This window comes from Vulpes vulpes, chromosome 2 (genome assembly GCF_048418805.1).
Source record: "Vulpes vulpes isolate BD-2025 chromosome 2, VulVul3, whole genome shotgun sequence".
Classification (NCBI taxonomy): Eukaryota; Metazoa; Chordata; class Mammalia; order Carnivora; family Canidae; genus Vulpes; species Vulpes vulpes.
Window position 1 is genome coordinate 86,083,354 of NC_132781.1, and position 19,972 is coordinate 86,103,325.

Consider the following 19,972-nt stretch of genomic DNA (forward strand, 5'->3'; position numbering starts at 1 on the left):
ATAACCAACATCTATAAAGAACTCAACAGACTCAACACCCAGAGAACAAATCATCCGATCAAGAACTAAGCAGAAGACACAACCGGGTATTTCTCCAAAGAAGACGTCCAGGTGGCCAACAGATGCACCGCAGGATGCTCCACATCACTCCTCCTCCAGGAAATGCACACCAAAACCACAACGAGGTGCCACCTCACACCTGGCAGAGTGGCTACAGTTAAAAACATTGTTCTTTTTTTTTTAAAGATTTTTTTAATTTTTATTTATTTATAATAGTCACAGAGAGAGAGAGAGAGAGAGAGAGAGAGAGAGGCAGAGACACAGGCAGAGGGAAAAGCAGGCTCCATGCACCGGGAGCCCGACGTGGGATTCGATCCCGGGTCTCCAGGACCGCGCCCTGGGCCAAAGGCAGGCGCCAAACCGCTGCGCCACCCAGGGATCCCCCAGTTAAAAACATTGTATGTTCTCATTCATTTGGGGAATATAAATAATAGCGAAAGGGAATATAAGGGAAGGGAGAAGAAATGTGTGGGAAATATCAGAAAGGGAGACAGAACATAAAGACTCCTAACTGTGGGAAACGAACTAGGGGTGGTGGAAGGGGAGGAGGGCGGGGGGTGGGGTGAATGGGTGACGGGCACTGAGGGGGGCACTTGACGGGATAAGCACTGGGTGTTAATCTGTATGTTGGCAAATTGAACACAAATAAAAAATAAATTTAATATTAAAAAAAAAGACAAAAGCTAAAAAAAAAAAAACTCAGGAAACATGAGAGGTTGGGAGGAGGCAGGGGAAGGGGAAGAACCTGCTGCGCTGTGGGGGGACGCAGCTGGTGCAGCGGCTCCGGGACGGGGCAGCAGGCAGGTTCCTCAGGAAGTTCCAGGCAGAGCTGCCCTGCGGCCAGCAGGTGCGCTGCTGTGGATTTACCCCAAAGGGACAGAGACAGCGATCTGGAGGGGCAGCTGCACCCCAGTGTTCCCAGCAGCAGCGTCCCCAACACCCAGGCTGCGGGAGGAGCCCCGGGGCCCCAGGCGGATGATGGATAAGAAGCTGCGGTCTATACGTACCCAGCCGTCCAAAAGAATGACACCTTCCCATTTGCAATGACATGGATGGACTACAGGGGGATGGACTAGAGGGGGTTACGCTAAGCAAAATAAGTCAATCCGAGAAAGGCGATCGTCATACGACGTCACTCGTATGTGGAATTTAAGAAACAAAACAGAGGATGAGAGGGGAAATAAAACAAAACAACCCATAAGAGACTCTTAATCACAGGAAACGAACTGAAGGTCATGGGGCGGGGGAGGGCGGTGAGGAACGGGGTAACCGGGTGATGGGCACAGAGGAGGGCACGTGATGGGATGAGCTCTGGGTGTCGTAGAGGACTGATGGATCGCGGACCTCTGCCCTTGAAGCTAACCAGACACTACATGTTAACTGAATTTAAATTAAAAATAAAGGGGATCCCCGGGTGGCTCAGCAGTTTAGCGCCTGCTGTTGGCCCAGGACATGATCCTGGGGTCCCAGGATCAAGTCCCATGTCGGGCTCCCGGCATGGAGCCTGCTTTTCCCTCCTCCTGTGTCTCTGCCTCTCTCTCTCTCTCTCTCTATCATAAATAAATAATCTTTGAAAAAATTAATTAATTAATAAGAAAGAAATACAATCAGTTAAAAAAAAATTAAAGAAATCACCTATGTATTCCCAATTGTATATTTTTCATAGTATAACACGTACAGGGATGTTGGACAATTATTTATAGAATAAAAATACTGTATTTCACTGAAAAAAATAAAACAAAATTTTTTTCAAAAATTCTTAAAAATAAGAAAAAATTTTTTAGAAATGCCTCAGGGCTTTTTTGGGGGGGATATCCTGTAAGCAGACGTGCTCCGGTCTTTCTTTCATACTAAGAGGTGGGAATTACCTGACGCCTCAACAGGGAAGAGGGGCAGCTGGGGGCTTGGAGGGAGGAGGGACGAGGGAGGAGGGAGAGGGGAGGGTCCCAGGCGAGATCGTCGGGGGCATGTGTTTAAAGAACAGGGGGGCTGCCCAAGGCGGTCCACCTGAGGGGAAGCTGGCCACCCAAGTCACTCCTCCAACTGATAGCACCTGCCTGCAGCCAGCGGTGACATCACGGTCCCAGGGTCCGTCCAATCAGCGGCTGTCTCCGGGCCACCCCCGGCAAACTGCTTTTTATAATGTCTTAAAAAAAATCCCAGCAACCTTGCTTCCTGTCAGTCTGTTTTCTGTGCCACGAGGGGGCCTATGCGCTGGGCCCAGGCTCCCGGGAACCCTGGGCGCGGGGAGCACACTGAGCAGGAGCGGCCACGTGACGCAGACCCGGTCGGGCCCGGGGTCCCGGGATCGAGTCCCGCATCGGGCCCCGCGGGAAGCCTGTGTCTCCGCCTCTCTCTGGCCTTCCGGGAATAAATACATAAAATCTTCAACGAAGCAACAGGAAGGTGCAGGCCGGGCCGCAAGACCTCCAGGGCTCCCCAGAGGAGGCCGTCTAACTGGGCACATGCTCGGCCCACTGACCTACAGCAACGCTTCAGACAGAGGGGGACACTCGGCGCCGGGGGCGCACGGACAGGACGGACTGACGGGCTGGGAGGAATCGGGGAGTCAGCTTCGGAGGCCGACGTATCTGAGCTCGGTCTGGCAAGGATCTGCCCCCCAGGAAGTGGAGAAAGGACACCCCCAGGCTCCCCTTTCCTCAGATGAACAGAACCCGGTGTACGGCCTGAGGACCCCCAAGCCTCCCTGTGACCAGCAGTGGCCATGTCACTGAACATCTGGGCGATGAACGTGAGCGGAAGTGTCGGGAGGACTTTTCTAGAAGGATGTGCTCTTCATTGCCTAGTCCTCCGTCCTTCTCTCTGGACAGATGACTTGATGATGAGTGTGCAGCAGCCGCGTGGAACCACGAGACGCCAGGGGCGGGGGGGGGGGTGTCCAGTTGTTAAACCAGCCCCGCACCTGCAGACTTGGGGACTTGTGCTCAAAAAGCGCCTTCTTGTAGACAAGCCTGGGGCAGGTTCCCTGACGAGAGGACACGCACTTGTCACCCAGGGGCCTGGGCCAAGGCGCTCGGCTCGCTCACAGGGCGCCGGCAGCCTTCTCCAGGCCTCTCCCCTCCGCGGGGCAGGTCCCTCCCAGGAGGGCAGGTGGGCCGGGTCCTGAGAGGCGCGGGGAGCACCCGGCCAACGGGCCGCCCAAATACTCGGCACGTCGGACACCCCCCACCCCGCCTTCAGGGCACCTGGGGGTCCTGCACCTGGCTCTGCCCCCTTTCCTTAGTGCGTCACCGCAGCCCAAGCACACGTTACACGTGCATCGCCTCACGCCCCACCTGCCCAACCCGTCAAGGGTTGCGCGTGAACCCGACACTTCCCGGGCCCTCGTCTGCCTCAAGGACCCCTTCCCTCCAGCCCCGTCTCCTGTCCTCACTCCGCGTGTCCCGAGTCGTGCTTGTGCCCCAGCTCGAGCCCCCAGCGCGCGAGGCCATGCGCCCCACATGGACAGGAGCCAGGCTTAGGCCTCGCCGGCCAAGGCCCCGCTCGCCCCGGCGGCTCCAGCAGCTACTTTCCAGGAAACGAGGTTTAAAATTTGTTTAAAATACTTTCACACATTGATGTTTACTTTCACCATGTGCTTATTTTTAGCGTCTGCACTGGAGGGAACTTACAGATGACTGATAGCCTGGTGCCCCAAATAATTATTTTCATATTTTAAACAGTCTGGCCGAGCCTACCATAGCCTTACCCTTCACTTTCCCACTAGAAGAAGATAATTGTGTGAATAGCATTCTTTGCAAATGTTTATCCGGGGGAGGAAAAGAGAGCTGTGTGCTCCGCGCAATACATAAGACTTCGACGCCTTGGTAAGAAAAATAAGGCTAAAAAAAAAATTAAAAAAAAAAAAAATAAGGCTGAGGATTTTTTTTATGACAGCCTTGGGTCAAGGAAGTAAAAACGCCACAAGGCCTTGCCCTTGACATTTACTTAAGAGAAACAAGTGCAGGTTTCTCCTTGTCTCTCCTTACACGGCCTCCCGATGGCTATTTAGGGACGCACGGGCGGGGTGCAGCTGGACGGTCCTCCGGTCCTCGGCGGGCCCGGTGGCCACGCCGGTCATGGGCAGGACGTGGGCAGTGAGGCATGGAGCTTCCTCAGCGTGACCCGCATTCGGTCCCTGGGGTCCCGCCACGGGTGGAAGGACGCGGCCTCTGCCGGGAGTGTAAGGCCAGCGGGAAGACGTACCCGGCACGACACGCCGGGTCCCGGCCCCGCCGTCCCCTCACTGAAGACAACTCCCCGGGCTACAGCAGCCACCCCATGGGGTCAGCGCCACAAGGACGCGTCTCCCGAGGTCGTTCTCAAGCACAGCCCAGCTCCACGACGTCCTTCTTCCTCGGGACACCGACGGCACAGCCCCTCGCGTCCAGGCAGGCATCTTTCCCATACCTTGTCAGTCTTTCTTCTTTTTTTTTTTTTAGAGGACTATTCTTTTTTTCCTGTAGCATCCAGTAACCCTCCAATTTGGACTATTTTTATACTCACTTAAAAACAAAGTTATTTCATCCTTCCCTTTTCCTCATTGGGCTGCACTGAAGTCAGCGTTTTCTCACCCAACCTTCCGCCCCAAAAAGATCGTATCTGATACCTTTCTTTTGCTTCACATGTAAACACACACACACATCCTTAGGAACGAATGAGAGGAAATATTATAAAATTGTTTTGCACCTTGTTCTGAACTACAGAGGAGTAAACTGGGATTAAAAAGAAAAATCAGGGATCCCTGGGTGGCGCAGCGGTTTGGCGCCTGCCTTTGGCCCAGGGCGCGATCCTGGAGACCCGGGATCGAATCCCACATCAGGCTCCCGGTGCATGGAGCCTGCTTCTCCCTCTGCCTGTGTCTCTGCCTCTCTCTATCTCTCTGCGACTATCATAAATAAATAAAAAATTAAAAAAAAAAAAAAAGAAAAATCAGGGGCGGCTGGGTGGCTCAGTCAGTTAAGCGCCCCGGTTCTTGGCTTGGGGTCAAGTCATGATCTCGTGGTCGTCAGACGGAGCCCCACAGCAGGCTGTATGCCCAGCAGGGACTCTGTTCAGTCTCTCCCTCTCTCTCTCATAAATCAATCAATCAATCTTTTTAAAAAAAAAAAAAAGAGAGAGAGAAAGAGGGCAGCCGGGGTGGCTCAGCAGTTAGGGCTGCCTTCAACCCAGGGCGTGATCCTGTAGACCCGGGATCGAGTCCCACGTCGGGCTCCCTGCGTGGAGCCTGCTTCTCCCTCTGCCTGTGTCTCTGCCTCTCTCTCTCTCTCTCTCTCTCTCTCTCTCTCTGTCGCTCATGAATAAATAAAATCTTTAAAAGAAATTTTTTTTAATTAAAAAAAATGATAAAAGAGAAAAAATCTAGTTCCAGTGAGACTAGTTTAAAGAGCAACCAGTATTAACCGATTCAGTCCTCAACCATGAAAATGAAGGCCAGAAGGATTACGGTGAGACTGGAAGATGCACGCAGGATCCCCAGAGGTCGCAGGATCCCCAGAGGTCACAGAGCTGCTTTGTTCCGGGCCTTCAGCTCCGGGGGATGGGACGGGGCTGCCAATCTCCTCTCCTGGAAGGACCTGCCTCCGGGCTGAGCCCAACAACACAACTGTTCGCAGGTGAGATCTTGGCCGGGCGGGAGCACTCCCAGGTGAGGGCGAGAGAGCAGTGGTCAAGGCCGCAGACACATGCACTTCTACACGTGAGCCTGGAGAAAGGACATCCCTTCGTGCTCTATGGGAAAGAGACGAGCCACGGGGACCCACGGCCTCCGAAGTCTACAGACGGGCGGGGGGTGGAGGGCTGGGAGGCCTCCGTGGCCAGAGAAACAGGAAGCTCCGTCCTTACAGGAGTTTGTGACACCTGGTCCTGACGTGAGAGGCAACAGAAGGGATCAGATAACAAGGGCTGCAAAGTCAGACGGCCTGGATTTCAATCCCGACTCCAATCAGGACTCACTGACTAGCTGACTCTGGATGGGGTTCCCCATTCCCGAAAGCCCCGATTTCCTCAACTATAGATTTTGGGTCTCTAACAATGCATATGTTCAGAAAAGTTAAATGGTGGCTTAGGGCACCCGGGTGGTTCAATGGTTGGGCGTCTGCCTTGGGCTCAGGGCATGACCCCGGGGTCCTGGGATCGAGTCCTGCCTTGGGCTCCCCGCAGGGAGCCTGCTTCTCCCTCTGCCTGGGTCTCTGCCTTTGTCTCTGTCTCTCAGGAATAAATAAATAAAATAAGAAAGAAAAAGAAGGCAAGAGAGAGGAAGGAAAGAAAGAGGGAAGGAAGGAAGGAAGGGTGCTTTAATTAAGTCCTACTTCCGCCAATTACTTGAAGGTTTGGGCAAGATACTTAATCTCAGGGCCTCAATTTTCTCGCCTGTAAATAGGGGTAACAGTAGTACTCACTTAGAAGGGATTCATGGAGACGTAGACGCCGCAGCCCGGTGCCCGGCACATAGTAGGCACTCAGCAGACACCAGCTTTTATCCTCGCGGGCATCAGCTTCGCACCATCGTCACCCCGGTACCCTAACTGCAACACCCTTCAATTGCAGAAGAGTCCAGAGCAAAGAGAGAAGCGGCCAGGCCAAGTGGCAGGCGCTGCCTGGCCCCACCGAGCACGGACTGCCACCCATGGGATCACAGCCAGATGTCCACATCACGGCTCCATTGTCACCCACCGGCGGAGTGGGGAGGCCAAGAGACCCAGTGGCTGGGAACACACGCCCCGCCCTACCCCCCCTTGGTGGCCAGAGCTCAATCTTGCATGTGGAGCTCGCCCGGCCCGAATGCAAACTCGGTTTCCAGGGAGATGCCGGGGCAAGAAGCGCCAGCCCCACCTCCTATTCCAATCGCCTTTCCCCAAATGTGTGGGACCGCACTGTTCCCCTACCACGTGACGGCATTGTGCCCGAGCCGCTGGTCTACAAACAGGCAGATTATTCCCGCGTCCTTGGGAGAAAGATGCTGCCCGCCTTAATTTACATATGTATTCAGACCCTCCTCCTCTCCTGACCTAGCAGAAGAGGTTTCCTGGGTCTTCCTCAGCTCCCGGACCCCACAGGCACCTGCCAAGCCACAGCTCCACTGCAGCAGTGAGAAGACTCAGCACGTCCCCACGGAGGTGGGGAACTTGAATCAGCAGAGAACTCAGGGCACGTGTTCGCTCGTCACTACACCGCGAACGTCACGTGTTACCGGCCGCTAAACGCGAGGCTCTCTCAAAGGCTATGCCTGAAGGCTCCCCGCCGCCAAACAATACACCCCTCTCAGCCTGGGGGGCTCAGGGACTCTGGTGCCTTTCACCTTCAACGTCAGATCCCAGCGAGTTGGAGAACGATTCTACATGGGCTGGGGAGGGGGGGATGACCCAAAGCGATGATCCGATCCCTCCAGGGCTCATGCACTGGGTCACAGATCAGATCGCATTCAGCACCGGGCCCCACGGGCAGGCTGTGACGAGAGCTGCAGGAGCCCAGACACTCCTGAGCCGCGTTAATTCGCAGCCCCTCCCCAAAGGCCTGGCAACCTGTTCCAAATCACAACTGAAACCAAGCTGAAGGGACATCTGTCTCTCCAGAAAGGGTTTGGCACCGCAGAGCAGAGCTACAGATTAGAACCGATAAATACTGCTGTGGGCAGAGAGGCAAAGGCCGGGCGGGGCCGGCGGCGGTGGGGGGGGGGGGGGTGGGCGGTGGTTACCAAGAAAATGAGTATCCTCAAGAGAAAAAGAAAAAAAAAAAAAAGAAAGGAAGGAAGGAAGGGAAATAGAGGGCAGGGGTTCTTTTTTTCCTACCAGGAGCAGATGCAACTTGAGCCAACAAGACCCTGCAACCGGGGAGGGGACTATTCACACTCAGTCCCTCTTTGTACGATGACTGGTTCGTGCGCAGGAGGACAGGCGCTGAGCCTCTGCTTGGAGTTGCGGGACGAGCCTCGGCCTTAAGCGCAGATACTCGACACGAGGTTGAGGGATCTATTTTCTAAGCCTCCCTGGACCACCGGGATCATTTCAGGAGTAGATATGACTGGTTGTGCTCGGATCCCCTAAATCGCTCTGAATGCGAGGTGTCCGAGCATCTATTTAACTTCTAGGCCGGGTATCAGGAGCCCGAAGGGTAAGAGAATGGAATGAGGCCGGTGTGTAAATCGAGTTGTATTTCTTTACAGTAAGAAACTTAGGGTCCTGAAGATTTTCTTCCAAAACAGCAGTAGGAAAGACAGCAACAATGGCGGTCACAGGGGTGTTGGTGATGATGGTAGTGATGGTGGGAAGAAACAGCCAAAGAACCCATTAAGGGTCCTACCATCAACCGTCCCACGGGTACTCTCCCACCCGCTTAGAATGTTAACTTCTTTAACTCTCACAGCAGTCCCAGGGGTGGGTACGCTGTTCCTACGAGGCGCCTCCGTTTCACGGACGCTTCCAACGACATCTTTGGGATTTTTGCTGCTGTTAAGCGCTCAAGCCGGCTTTCAAAGAAAATGATTCAGAACCAAAAGGAGAGGAAACGCAGCGTGGCCGAGGGCACACAGCTAGTGGGCCACAGCCCCGGGATCCAGATCCAGGCTGCCCAGCTCCAGAGTCGGACCTCCCAATCCCTACGCTGTCCTAACTGCCCCTTTGTTGAGAAAGGCTCTTCTAGAAAAGGAGTGTGGAAGGAAGTCAGGCCCCCGCCTGCTGGTGGCCACAATCAATACTGGAAGCCTGCCCCTAAACCCACATTAAGACATGCAGCCTTGGGATCCCTGGGTGGCGCAGCGGTTTGGCGCCTGCCTTTGGCCCAGGGCGCGATCCTGGAGACCCGGGATCGAATCCCACGTCGGGTTCCCGGTGCATGGAGCCTGCTTCTCCCTCTGCCTGTGTCTCTGCCTCTCCCTCTATCTCTCTGTGACTATCATAAATAAATAAAAAATTAAAAAAAAAAAAAAAAAAAAAAAAAAAAAAAAAGACATGCAGCCTTGGGACACCTGGGTGGCTCAGTGGTTGAGCGTCTACCTTTGGCTCAAGGAGTGATCCCCAAGTTACGGGATCGAGTCCCGCGTCGGGGTCCCTGCAGGGAGCCTGCTTCTCCCTCGGCCTGTCCCTCTGCCTCTCTCTGTGTCTATCATGAATAAATAAATAAAATCTTAAAAAAAAAAAAAAAAAAGACATGCAGCCTGCTTCTGCAGCCGTAAGGGGAAAAAAGGCACCGTGTTATGGGGTTGACCCCAATTCCGGCTCTCCCCTCTGCCAGCTGAGGTGGAAGCAGCAGTTCCCAGGCCACCGCTTCCTGCCAGTCACGCCGCCCGCCCAGAGCCAAGGCCGAGAAATTCCTCACTAACGAGTGAGCTCGGGGAGCTTTTCCCTTGAGCCTCTATTAAGAATGAGTCTCTTCTCGCCAATCCATGACTCAAGGAAGACCAAGGGCTGCGGGGAAAGACAAGCTGCAAAGTTTGTTTATTAACCTGCTGCACCCAAGGGAACATTTTTCTGAAAGGGTGAAATTCCTGACTACTCAAAGGGAGGGGGAGGGTGTGGGGGGCCTGGAGGGGAGGGGAGCGTGTGGGAAACTTAATCACCGACCCAACAAAAGTGGAAAACAAAGCCCTTCCAATGAGGATGTTGCCGAAGACAATGGGGCCCCTAAAGGAGATGCAATTGTCTCGAGATAACAATCCACCGAGGCTTTCGGCTCCTCCGAGTACCACGTTATCGCCCCAGGAGCCCAGGAATCTTTGTTCGCTGGCCAGTGCGCCCAGAACCATCTGTTACGGCTCCGGGATCCCCACTCTGCAAACGCAGCATTTACATCTCAAGAGGAACGTCCGGGAAGGAAGAGGGGAGGTTGCTATCTGTCCCTGGAGCAAATACCTTTCTACCTGCCCGGGAGGGGAAGCTCTCCTTTCCCAGAAACCGAACTCCGCAACTGAAAGGAGATAGGCCGCTTCAATAATGCACGCGCCCAGTGGAGCCCAGCAGAGCCCAGCGGAGCCCAGACTGCCCGTCCGAGCCCACAGCCCACGGCGGGCCCGCCAGCAACGCCGGGCGTCCGCGGGGCCCAGCGGGGCTCGGCCTTCCGGGGGAAGCCCTTCTTCTGCTGGAAACCAGTGGAACCAGGACAAAAGCTGCTCTCCTGTGCCGCGCATGTCTGGCCTGCCACGTGCCACCCCTCCAAAACAGACCGTGGTCCCCCCACCCCGGGCTGAAGGCCGCGCCGCAGGCCCTGATCTAGGTGGGGCTGTAACCGTCCAGACATGAGGGCGTTCGGGGACGTGTGCACTGAAGACGTGTGCACTTTCCTGCGTGGAATTTATACGCCGACCGCCCGTCTTCTAGGTAGACTCTACCAATTACAATTTGTACAATTACAAGTTACGGTGCGGGATATTGAGGGTAAGTAAACTACTCGCCTTCAAGACCTGCAAGATTGCTCCGCTCTGCTACCCTCCCCTCACCTCCCACCACGTCCAAAATGTCTCCTGAGGATATTTTTAATATTTTAAAACTTTAATATTTTAAAGGTCCAGAACACACACACACACACACACACACACACAAAATACAGCCCTCCAACTCCCAACTAAGCCAGTGACTACAAACGTGTCCTGTGTGTCCCGTGAGCCCAAGGATTCAGCACAGACAGCACCTGTCACACCCCACCCCCTTCCAGCCGCATATTGAAATTTAAAAGCCTGGGTCTTTCCCTCATCTCCTCATGTGCCAACGAAGTAGGAGACGTGTATGACTGGGGCTTTGGTCAACGGAGCCGCACGTTCAGTCATCTCTTTGACCCTATTTTTAAATGCATGCTTCCAAGCTGTGCCTAAGGCTCATGCTTGAAGCAGGTGACCCTGCGGGGGGCAGGGCTCTGCGGGGGCCGAGAGCGGCAGGGGGGGTGCAGGCCGCTGGCAGGGTCCCATCTGCACCCACCCCCGGCTCTGGGGAGCTGCTGGGCTGCAGGGGTGTCACGGAGCGGCGGCCTGGGTCCTCGCAGGCTTGGCAGCCGCACCTCCTCCCCCCACTGTCCGCGAGCAGGGCTGTCACCGACCGAGGGTCACATTCGCCTTGCCGGGCCTCCCGCAAGGCCGCCCAGGATCCCAGGGGGTCACCTTGCCCCTCGCGCCCTCCGAGGCCCGACCCCCGCGCACACGCCATCCGGGCGGCGCCGGGCCAGCGGGCTGCACCGACCGAGACGCCGAGCGTCGGCCCCGAGCTCCAGGGGTCCCTGGCGCCACCCGGTCACCCGAGGGGCGCAGTGCGCGGCGGGGACGCCCGGGGCGCGCGGTGGGGCGGGCAGGTGGGTGCTGCGGGCTCGGGCCCGGCCTCGCACCTGACCCGCAGGACCCGGCCCGGGGGCGCGGCGGGCAGGACGCGGGCAGGACCCCGAGGGCGCGGGGCGCGGGGACGGAGGGAGGGAGGGAGGGAGGGAGGGAAGGATGGAGGGAGGGAGGGAGGGAGGGAGGGAGGGAGGCGCCCTGCCCCCGCGCACCGCCCGGCCGCGGCGCCCCTCGCTCTCGCCCGCCCGGAGGATGGCTCGGAGCCGCCGGCGAAGGAACCGGGAGGGAGCGGGGGGAGCGGGGGGAGCGGGGGCAGCGGGCGGCTGGACCTGCCGGGCGCGGTCCGTGTGCGCGGGTCGGGCCTCGGGCGCCCCTGCAAGGCCTCCCGCCAGCCGGGGGCACCTACCTCGATCCACTTCTGCGCCTCGCAGAAAGCGGGCTCGGGGAGCGGCTCCGGCTGCAGAGGCTGAAGGGCTTCCAGCCCCAGGGCCGGACAAGCCATTTGCGAAGCCGCGTGCACTCGAGCGCTGGGCCGCCGGGATGAGCACGGCCGCCGCCGCCGCCGCCGCCGCCGCAGGAGCGCGCCCCGCCCCCGCCCGCCCGGCGCCCCGCCCCCGGACCCGCCCCTCCTGCCCTCGCCCCGCCCGGCGCCGCAGCCGTGCCCCCGCCGCCCGGCCTCTGCGCCCCAGGCCTGTCCCAGGCGCCCCGCCCCCGGCCCCGCCCCCGGCCCGCCCCTCCCGCCTGGCGCCCCGCCCCCGGCCCGCCCCTCCCGCCTGGCCCCCCGGCCCCGCCCCCGGCCCCGCCCCCGGCCCGCCCCTCCCGCCTGGCGCCCCGCCCAGGCCCCGCCCCCTGCCCGCCCCTCCCGTCTGGCGCCCCGCCCAGGCCCCGCCCAGGCCCCGCCCCCTCCCGCCCGTCCCACCTGGCGCCCCGCACCGAAGCCTGTCCCAGGCGCCCCGGCCCCGCCCCCCCGCCCATAGCCCCGCCCCCTCTCGCCGCAGGCCCCCAGGACGCCGCCGCAGCTGTGCCCCTGCCGCCCGGCCTCCGCGCCCCAGACCTGTCCCAGGCGCCCCGCCCCGCCCCTGGCCCCGCCCCTCGCCACGTCCACCCGCCTCGGCCCGCCCCCGGCCCGCCCCTCCCGCCTGGCGCCCCGCCCCCGGCCCCGCCCCGCCCGCCCCGGCCTCCCCGCACCGAGGCCTGTCCCAGGCGCCCCGGCCCCGCCCACCCGCCCGTAGCCCCGCCCCCGGACTCTCCCCGGCCCCGCCCCCTCCAGCCCTCGCCCCGCCCGGCGCAGGCCCCGGACCCCGCCGCTGTGCCCGCCGCCCGGCCTCCGCGCCCCGCCCCCGGCCCCACCTCCTCCGGCCGCTCGGCCCCCGCTGGGGAGGCTGCCGGCTACCGGCGGGGCTGTGTGTGGGGTCCCCGCCCGCCGCCCCGCGCACCTGCCGCCCCCCCGTGACCCCGCGGGAGGAGCTGCCCCAGCCCACCCTGCTGCGGGGAGCGCCCTGCTGACCCCTGAGCCCGGTGAGGGCGCCGGGCCCGGGGCTGCGCTGGGGACCGAGAGGAACCAGGGACTCGGGGGCGGGCGGGGGCAGGCGGGGGCAGGCGGGGGCAGGCGGGGGCAGGCGGGGGCAGGCGGGGTCGCGCCCAGGCCGGCCCCGGTCCCGGGGTCGAGCCCCCCCGGGCTCACCGCGGGCCTGCTCCTCCCTGGGCTGGGTCTCTGCCCCTCTCTGGGTGTCTCAGGACTAAATAAATCTTTAAAGATCTTAAAAAAAAAAAAAAAGAAAGAAAGAAAGGAAGGTCATTGTGGAGACCCCTGCGTGACCCGGCCGAGGGCAGGAGGTCAGGGGGAAGGAGGAGAGGGGAGCGGGGTGTTTGTGCGGCCCTACACCCTGGCCTGCGGTCCCCTGCAGCCCCCGGGCCTACAGCTCCGGCTGGGGCCTGTCCTTGGTTCTCAGAGGCCCCGGGTCACCTCTTGGGCCAGCCCGGCTCCCAGGCCAGGTGCTGCTGAAGGCCTCCCCACCTTACTGTGCCCCCACCCACCTCCCCAAACGCTGTCCTGATAAATTGGGCCCCTCCCTGAGCAGCCCGGCCGCCTGTTTTGCTAGGGAGCACAATCTGACCGTCACAGGCCTTTCTGATAAGGTGAACTGAGGAGGTGACGGGCCGCGGGAAAGGTGTTAATCGTGCAACAATCAGGGGAGATAATTCCGGGTGCGTGCAAAGGCCTTGAGATAGGAATGAGCCTGGTGGGGGCCGAGGAAGCCAGGGCGGGCCTGCAGACTGGGCCGGGGTGAGGAGGGAACAGGACCCTAGAGAGGCCTCGGGCTAGGCCAGGCCCGGGCGGGGAAGGGGGCCAGGCCTGGCCGGCAGGGATTTACAGCATGGGCATCCCCTGGTGAGCACAGTAGTCTAAGCCAACTTAAAGCAAGTGGGTTCACCTCTTAGCCTAGCTGATGGCAGGAGGGGCTGCCCGGACTGCTCCGGGCAGGGAAGACCCTGTTCAAGGGAACAGGGAAGACCCTGTTCAGGGTCCAAGTGTAGCTTAGTTTAGTCCCAATTCTGCAGCTTTAACAGGGGAAAAGAACAAAAAGCAGGCCTGAAATTCCACCACGACGGGCTGTGGAGTCAGACAGCTTTCAGTTTATTTACTCTTAAAACACTCAGATGGCACTTGCATCGTGCTTGGTGCCGGTCTAAGTGCATAACAAACAATCGGCTAGCTCTTTCCCTCTTCCAACCCGGTCACCTAGACCATTATCCACCCTGCAGGGAACTAGGAGAAGGGGGGGTCCCCACAGCTGGTGAGCACCGAAGCTCGGATTCAGCCCAGACAGCCCAGCGCCAGGTAGGCCCTTAAGCACACACCACACTCCTGGCTGCCCCGGGCCGGCCCCTGCTGCTGACAATGTGTGCCTCAGTTTCCTCACTGCAGTGAGGTTGAAATGGCAACTGTCCGGCAGAATGACTGTGAGAAGGGAGCAGGCTTTCTGAATGTGCAAGGGCCACTGCCGGGGCTGGCACACAGTGCCCAGTGTCTGCAAGCACCCCTTCCCTCCCGCCTTCCAGAAGGGACGGAAGGGACAAATTATAAAGAGGAGGAAGGAAGACAAGCTGAGGAAAGGGGCTAATAAAATATATTGTCAGAGGACGACCTTGGCTCCACAGAGAAACACGCCCAAGTGAATAATTCACAAGCAGACTCCAGCAGGCCAACGGGAGAGGCCGCTTCCCCGGCAGGGAGCAAGTGCAAGGCACAGCCAGCGACCCAAATGCCATAGCGGAATCTGTTTGAAAGTGATTTCTTTTTTGAGATTTTATTTATTCATGAGACAGAGAGAGAGAAAGAGAGAGAGAGGCAGAGCCACAGGAGGAGGGAGAAGCAGGCTCCACACAGGGAGCCCGATGCGAGACTCGATCCCAGGACCCCAGGGTCACGGCCTGAGCCGAAGGCAGGCGCCCAACCACTGAGCCCCCAGGGGCCCAAAAAATGAATTCATTAAGGTGAAATGCATCATATCTGTAAAATACCCGCTGTCGAAATAGCATTCAAACTAAAACACGTTTTTCTTTCAATGAAAACACTTCTCAAGTCTTTTAACGTTTTTTTTTTTTTAAGGTTCATAATCACAATATAACCCCTACTTTTCCCGAACTCTCTGGCCAATAAGAAATTCGCCCGGATTACCAAAAACCGAGGACCGCCGTGGAGTTCAAACCTAGCGCTGTCACCAAGGACAGCTTCAAATCATCGTTAAGCAGCTACTGTGTATGAGACTGTGCTAACATCGGAGGAAATCACAGGGGGACACAGGCTTTTTCCTTTAGGAGCTAATCATTTCGTTCCTGAAACAACACTTTCACCTCTGTATGATGTAGTTTTCAGATATAAAAGTAATATACACCCACAGGAGAAAATTTGAAAACGGTGAAAATTCGAAAACGGTGATGAAGACACCAAATTCATCACTCCTTGGAAGGTATGGAGCAACATTTTGGTTGAAAAAAAAAAATAACCGTAAGATGAGGTTCTCTGTGATAAATGCCAAATGAAGGGGATAGTGTATTCAAAGACCGTGGATTTTTTTTTAGTGAGATTTATTGAGATTTCATTCACATGCTGTTTTCTAGTATATTCGCTGGGGCAACAATCACCGCAGCTAATTTTGGAACATTTTGGTTTCTCCAAAAAGACACCCCAGGGATCCCTGGGTGGCGCAGTGATCCCTGGGTGGCACTGGGATCCCTGGGTGGCGCACAGGTTTAGCACCTGCCTTCAGCCCAGGGCGTGATCCTGGAGACCCGGGATTGAGTCCCACGTCGTGCTCCCAGTGCATGGAGCCTGCTTCTCCCTCTGCCTGTGTCTCTGCCTCTCTCTCTCACTGTGTGCCTATCATAAAAAATTAAAAAAACAAGACACCCCATAGTCTTTAGCTGTCACCTCCCCAAACTCCCCAGGCCCATGAGCCCTAATCTACTTCCTGCCTTTATAAATTTGCCTCTTCGGGGCGTTTCACAGAAATGGATCGTACAACATGTGGTCCTTTGAGTATCACTTCTCTCACTCGGCATAATGTTTTCAAGGTTCATCCAAGCGGCTGCACGTACTTTATTCCTTTTTATGGGCAAACAATAGCCCGTTGTTTGGGCGTGCCACATTTTGTGTATCTGTTCATCAGCTGATAGACATTCGGGTTCTTTTCACTTTTCGGTGATTGTGAATATTCCTGCAGTAACCTATTCATGTGCAAGTGTTTGGACCCACGTTTTCATTTGTGTAGGTGAGTGCCGAGTGGAATCACTGGGTCCCATGATGGTGCCATGTTTAACCTGGTGACCTACCAGACCCGTTCTCCAAAATGACCGCATCATTCTGACGTTCCCGCCGGCGAACAGTCAACACCTACCTCCTGGTCAACACTTGCTATTTTCTGATTTTTTTGACTATAGCTCTCTTAGTGGATGTGACGTGGTCTCTCCTTGCGTTTTAAACTTGTATTTCTCTGGTGCCTAATGATGTTGAGCATCTTTTCACGTACCATCGGCCGTTTGCACATCTTCTTGGGAGAAATGTCTATTCATATCTTTGTTCACTTTTTTTAATTGAGTCATTTCTCTTTTTATCATTGAGCTGTACGAATTCTTTGCATATTCTAGCTAGGAGTCCCTTATCAGATCTATAATTTGCAAATGTTTTCTTCCATCCTGTGCGTTGACTTTTCACTTTTTTGATGCTGTCCTTTGAAGCAGAAAAGTTTTTGATTTTGATGAGTCTAAGGTATCGATTTTTTCCTTTTGCTGCTTGTGCTTTGGGTGTTATGCCTAATCCAGGGGCATGGAGATTTATGCCCACGCTGCTTCTAACAGTTGTATAGTTATGACTCTTACATTTTGATCTTTGGCCCATTTTTAGCTATTTTTTACAAAAGCGTGGGTTTTGAGGTCACACAGACTGGATGTGATAGTCTGGGTCTTCTGAGAAGCGGACACCACGGTGGAGTCAGAGGTGCAAGGATTTGGTTAGGGAAGTGACTTTGAGAGAAGATGCTGGGCAAGCAGTCAGAGCACAACGCAAGTGCGCTGAGGTGGCACTTGATGGGATGAGCACTGGGTATTATTCTATATGTTGGCAAATTGAACACCAATAAAAAATAAATTTATTTAAAAAAAGGATGGCGGGGGAGGAGGTCAGGCAGGGTCAGCCTGGGCTGCTCGCAGTCGAGGCAGGGCTGGTGGGAGGCCATGAGCCGCTCTGCCCCAGGAGTGGAGCATGCCTCCCTGTCCCTGCGGCGGTCGGTGGCTAGGAGCAGCCCGAGGAAGGTGGGGCTCTGTGCCAACGTGCAAAGGACTTCTGAGCACAGCAGCTGGGCCATTGGTCAGATAAGCTCCCGGAAGGGCGCACTTTACAGCCGCCACACTCGGGTTCGAATCCAGCCCCATCGCTCATTATGTTACAGGAGTGAAAATGCTCTTTGGCCTTTCTGGGTCCTCAGTTTTACGGATAAAGCATCTGCTTCCTTGCCTGCCACTTAGAAATCAACGGATAATAATGACTTTGAGACATCGTGTGTTGAAATATGTATGCTTATTAATATATAAAACAAGCTAACTCAACTGGACCAAGATTAACTCTAAATTTCACTGTGTAGAATAGTTTGGAGACTAATGGTTGGCGGTAGATAAGTGTACTAAATTTCTCATGCTCTGAAGTCTGACGTAAATGTCACCATTCTAGCAACTCCCTCAGAATTAGTCACCTCTTCTATGTTCCCATAATATGGGGGTGCTCAACACAGCAAAGTAGGTGTGAGAATCTTTAAGGAGGGCTTTGAAAAATACTCTCAATTCATCATTGCTCTGATTTTTAAAGCCACTGAAGAACATGAATAACAATTTCAATTACCCAGACTATGACTGACTAACTTTCCTGCTACAAAATTCCTGTAAATGCCACACAAAATAAATAAAATATTCCTTACATGAAGAGTGGAGCTCAAAAGAAATTAACAGATGCCCCCAGGAGGCAAAATGGAAAGGGAAGATAAAACTAGAGGGGTAAATATGTGATTTCACCCTTGACTGTCCCATGGAACGACAGTGCACAGTAGCTGCTAGACTCAGAAACCTTGGGTTAGAGCTGTAGTACTGGAAGTTGAGGCCTTGTGCTTGAGCCATGTGGAGAATGCACCTGAGCAGCAATGCACACGTGCGCACGCACACGCACACGCACACTAATCCCACAAAGAGAGACTAGACCAGAAAATACCTGACCACCACATAGGGAGACAATAAGGACGTTCCTTTGTCTTGACCTCTACTCTGGGTTGGGGGGATATTGGGGAACCTGCCTTGAGGGTATGTAAACAAAAGCTTAATCCTCTTTATAGACAACATGTACATGATCCAAGGCCCCTCAAGCTGAGATTAATTTACAACTTGATATAGGACTTCTTGGGCCTCTAGAAGAAGCAAATGTAAAGTCCCTTTGGAAGACATCCTTTCCATCTAAATCTCATGGGACTCTCACAAATAAACCCTAATGGAGATGAGCTTTCGATTTAAAAGTACTAAGTACATGCAAAAACCATGTAACCTAAACAAAATTCAAGAGCCACAACAAAGAACCCAATTAGCTTTCCCAGAAATTCATTTAATACAGTGATCAAAATAAAGTTTCAGGGGATTGAAAACATAGAATAATGAATCCAAACAGAAGAAAATAACAAGACACAGAAAAAAGGACACAGCGACATGAACGAGTACAAGAAGAACAACTAGAAAACTGTAGTCGTAAGTTTAAAACACAAAGGACGGGTTAAAGTGTAGGTTAGACACAGGTGAAGAGAACATTTGTGAACTGGAATATTGATCTCTGGAAATTATATGGAATGAAGCAGAGGAAAATAAGAAAAAGTACTAACGAATGGTTAAGAAAATACAAATTCCCCACAAAACAGTTACTAGGAATTATAGAAGAGAATGGAGAAAATGAGGAGAGGTGGTATTTCAAAAGATAATGGGTAGAATTTTTTTTAGAATTAATGAAATGCATGAATTATTAGATTCAGGAAGCATAATGAATCCTGAAAAACATATTACATATATTTAAAAGAGATATTAGTTAATGACAATGAGAAATACTGCGATCGCTGCTCCTTTATACCTCCACCATAGCACGCATAACACTGTACTGCGGTTGGATGTATAGTAGGGATCAGCCCTTTCCTTTGAGATTAGCACCGCCATGGCTTAGCACTGCTGGATGGGTGGATGGGTGGACGGGTGGATGGATGGATGGATGGATGGACAGATGGGTGGGATGGACGGATGGATGAGTGACTGAATGAATGACCATGGCCACATGGGACCTAGAACAAATAGGGTGAGCCAATCGATAGTGAAAGTCAACTACACTTCTAACATCCTCATTTTTAATCTTTTTAATTTTTCAGCTGCATTTTTTTTCACAAAATTTTAAGAAGATTTTGTAAGAAAATGCAAGTAAAAATACTTCTGAACTATCAATCTGGGTCGTGAGAAACTCCTTAAAGTCTGAAAAGTCATGTCATTCCTCAAGTCTTAAAATGTTTTTTTCGGGATCCCTGGGTGGCGCAGCGGTTTGGCGCCTGCCTTTGGCCCAGGGCGCAATCCTGGAGACCCGGGATCGAATCCCACATCGGGCTCCCGGTGCATGGAGCCTGCTTCTCCCTCTGCCTATGTCTCTGCCTCTCTCTCTCTCTGTGACTATCATAAATAAATAAATAAAAATTTTAAAAAAAAAAAAGTGTTTTTTTCAAAAAAAATAAAAATAAAATAAATAAACAAACAAACAAATAAATAAAAATGTTTTTTTCTTTCAAAGTTTCCTCCCTTCCATTTTCTTTCTTCTGGGACTTCTCTGGTGGAGCTGTTCCTCTGACCAGTTCCCCATGTCTCATTTTTTTCTCAGATTTTCTATGTCTTTGTCTTTCTGCTTGACGTTCTGGGCAACTTCCTCAACCTTAGTTTCTAATCTTTCTGTTGAATTTTTAAGTTTAGGAACTCTAAGTTTATCACTAAGAGTTTTCTTGTGTTGAGTATTGCTTTTTCTCAGCAAAATATTCTTATTTTACGAATATATTGACTTCTTAAACCTGAATATCTTAGAAATTTTAATTTTTTTGA

General features: G+C 54.5%; 1 protein-coding gene across 34 annotated transcripts in view; it reads right to left on the bottom strand.

The window, feature by feature from the left end:
- LIMCH1 (LIM and calponin homology domains 1) overlaps positions 1 to 11,910 on the bottom strand; it is a 300,514-nt gene extending 288,604 nt beyond the window's left edge. For 7 of the 34 annotated variants that reach the window (XM_072749147.1, XM_072749142.1, XM_025986052.2 and 4 more), the window contains exon 1: positions 11,721 to 11,889. Coding sequence is in view for 8 of the 34 variants with exons in the window: in XM_072749119.1 (XP_072605220.1) it covers positions 11,721 to 11,816 (96 nt within the window). In the remaining 26 variants the exon portion in view is untranslated. Of the gene's footprint in view, positions 1 to 6,461; positions 6,611 to 11,716 lie in introns of those variants that run through there. The other 27 variants (XM_072749121.1, XM_072749113.1, XM_072749117.1 and 24 more) reach the window with 14 other exon arrangements.
- Between the last annotated feature and the right edge of the window lie 8,062 nt (positions 11,911 to 19,972).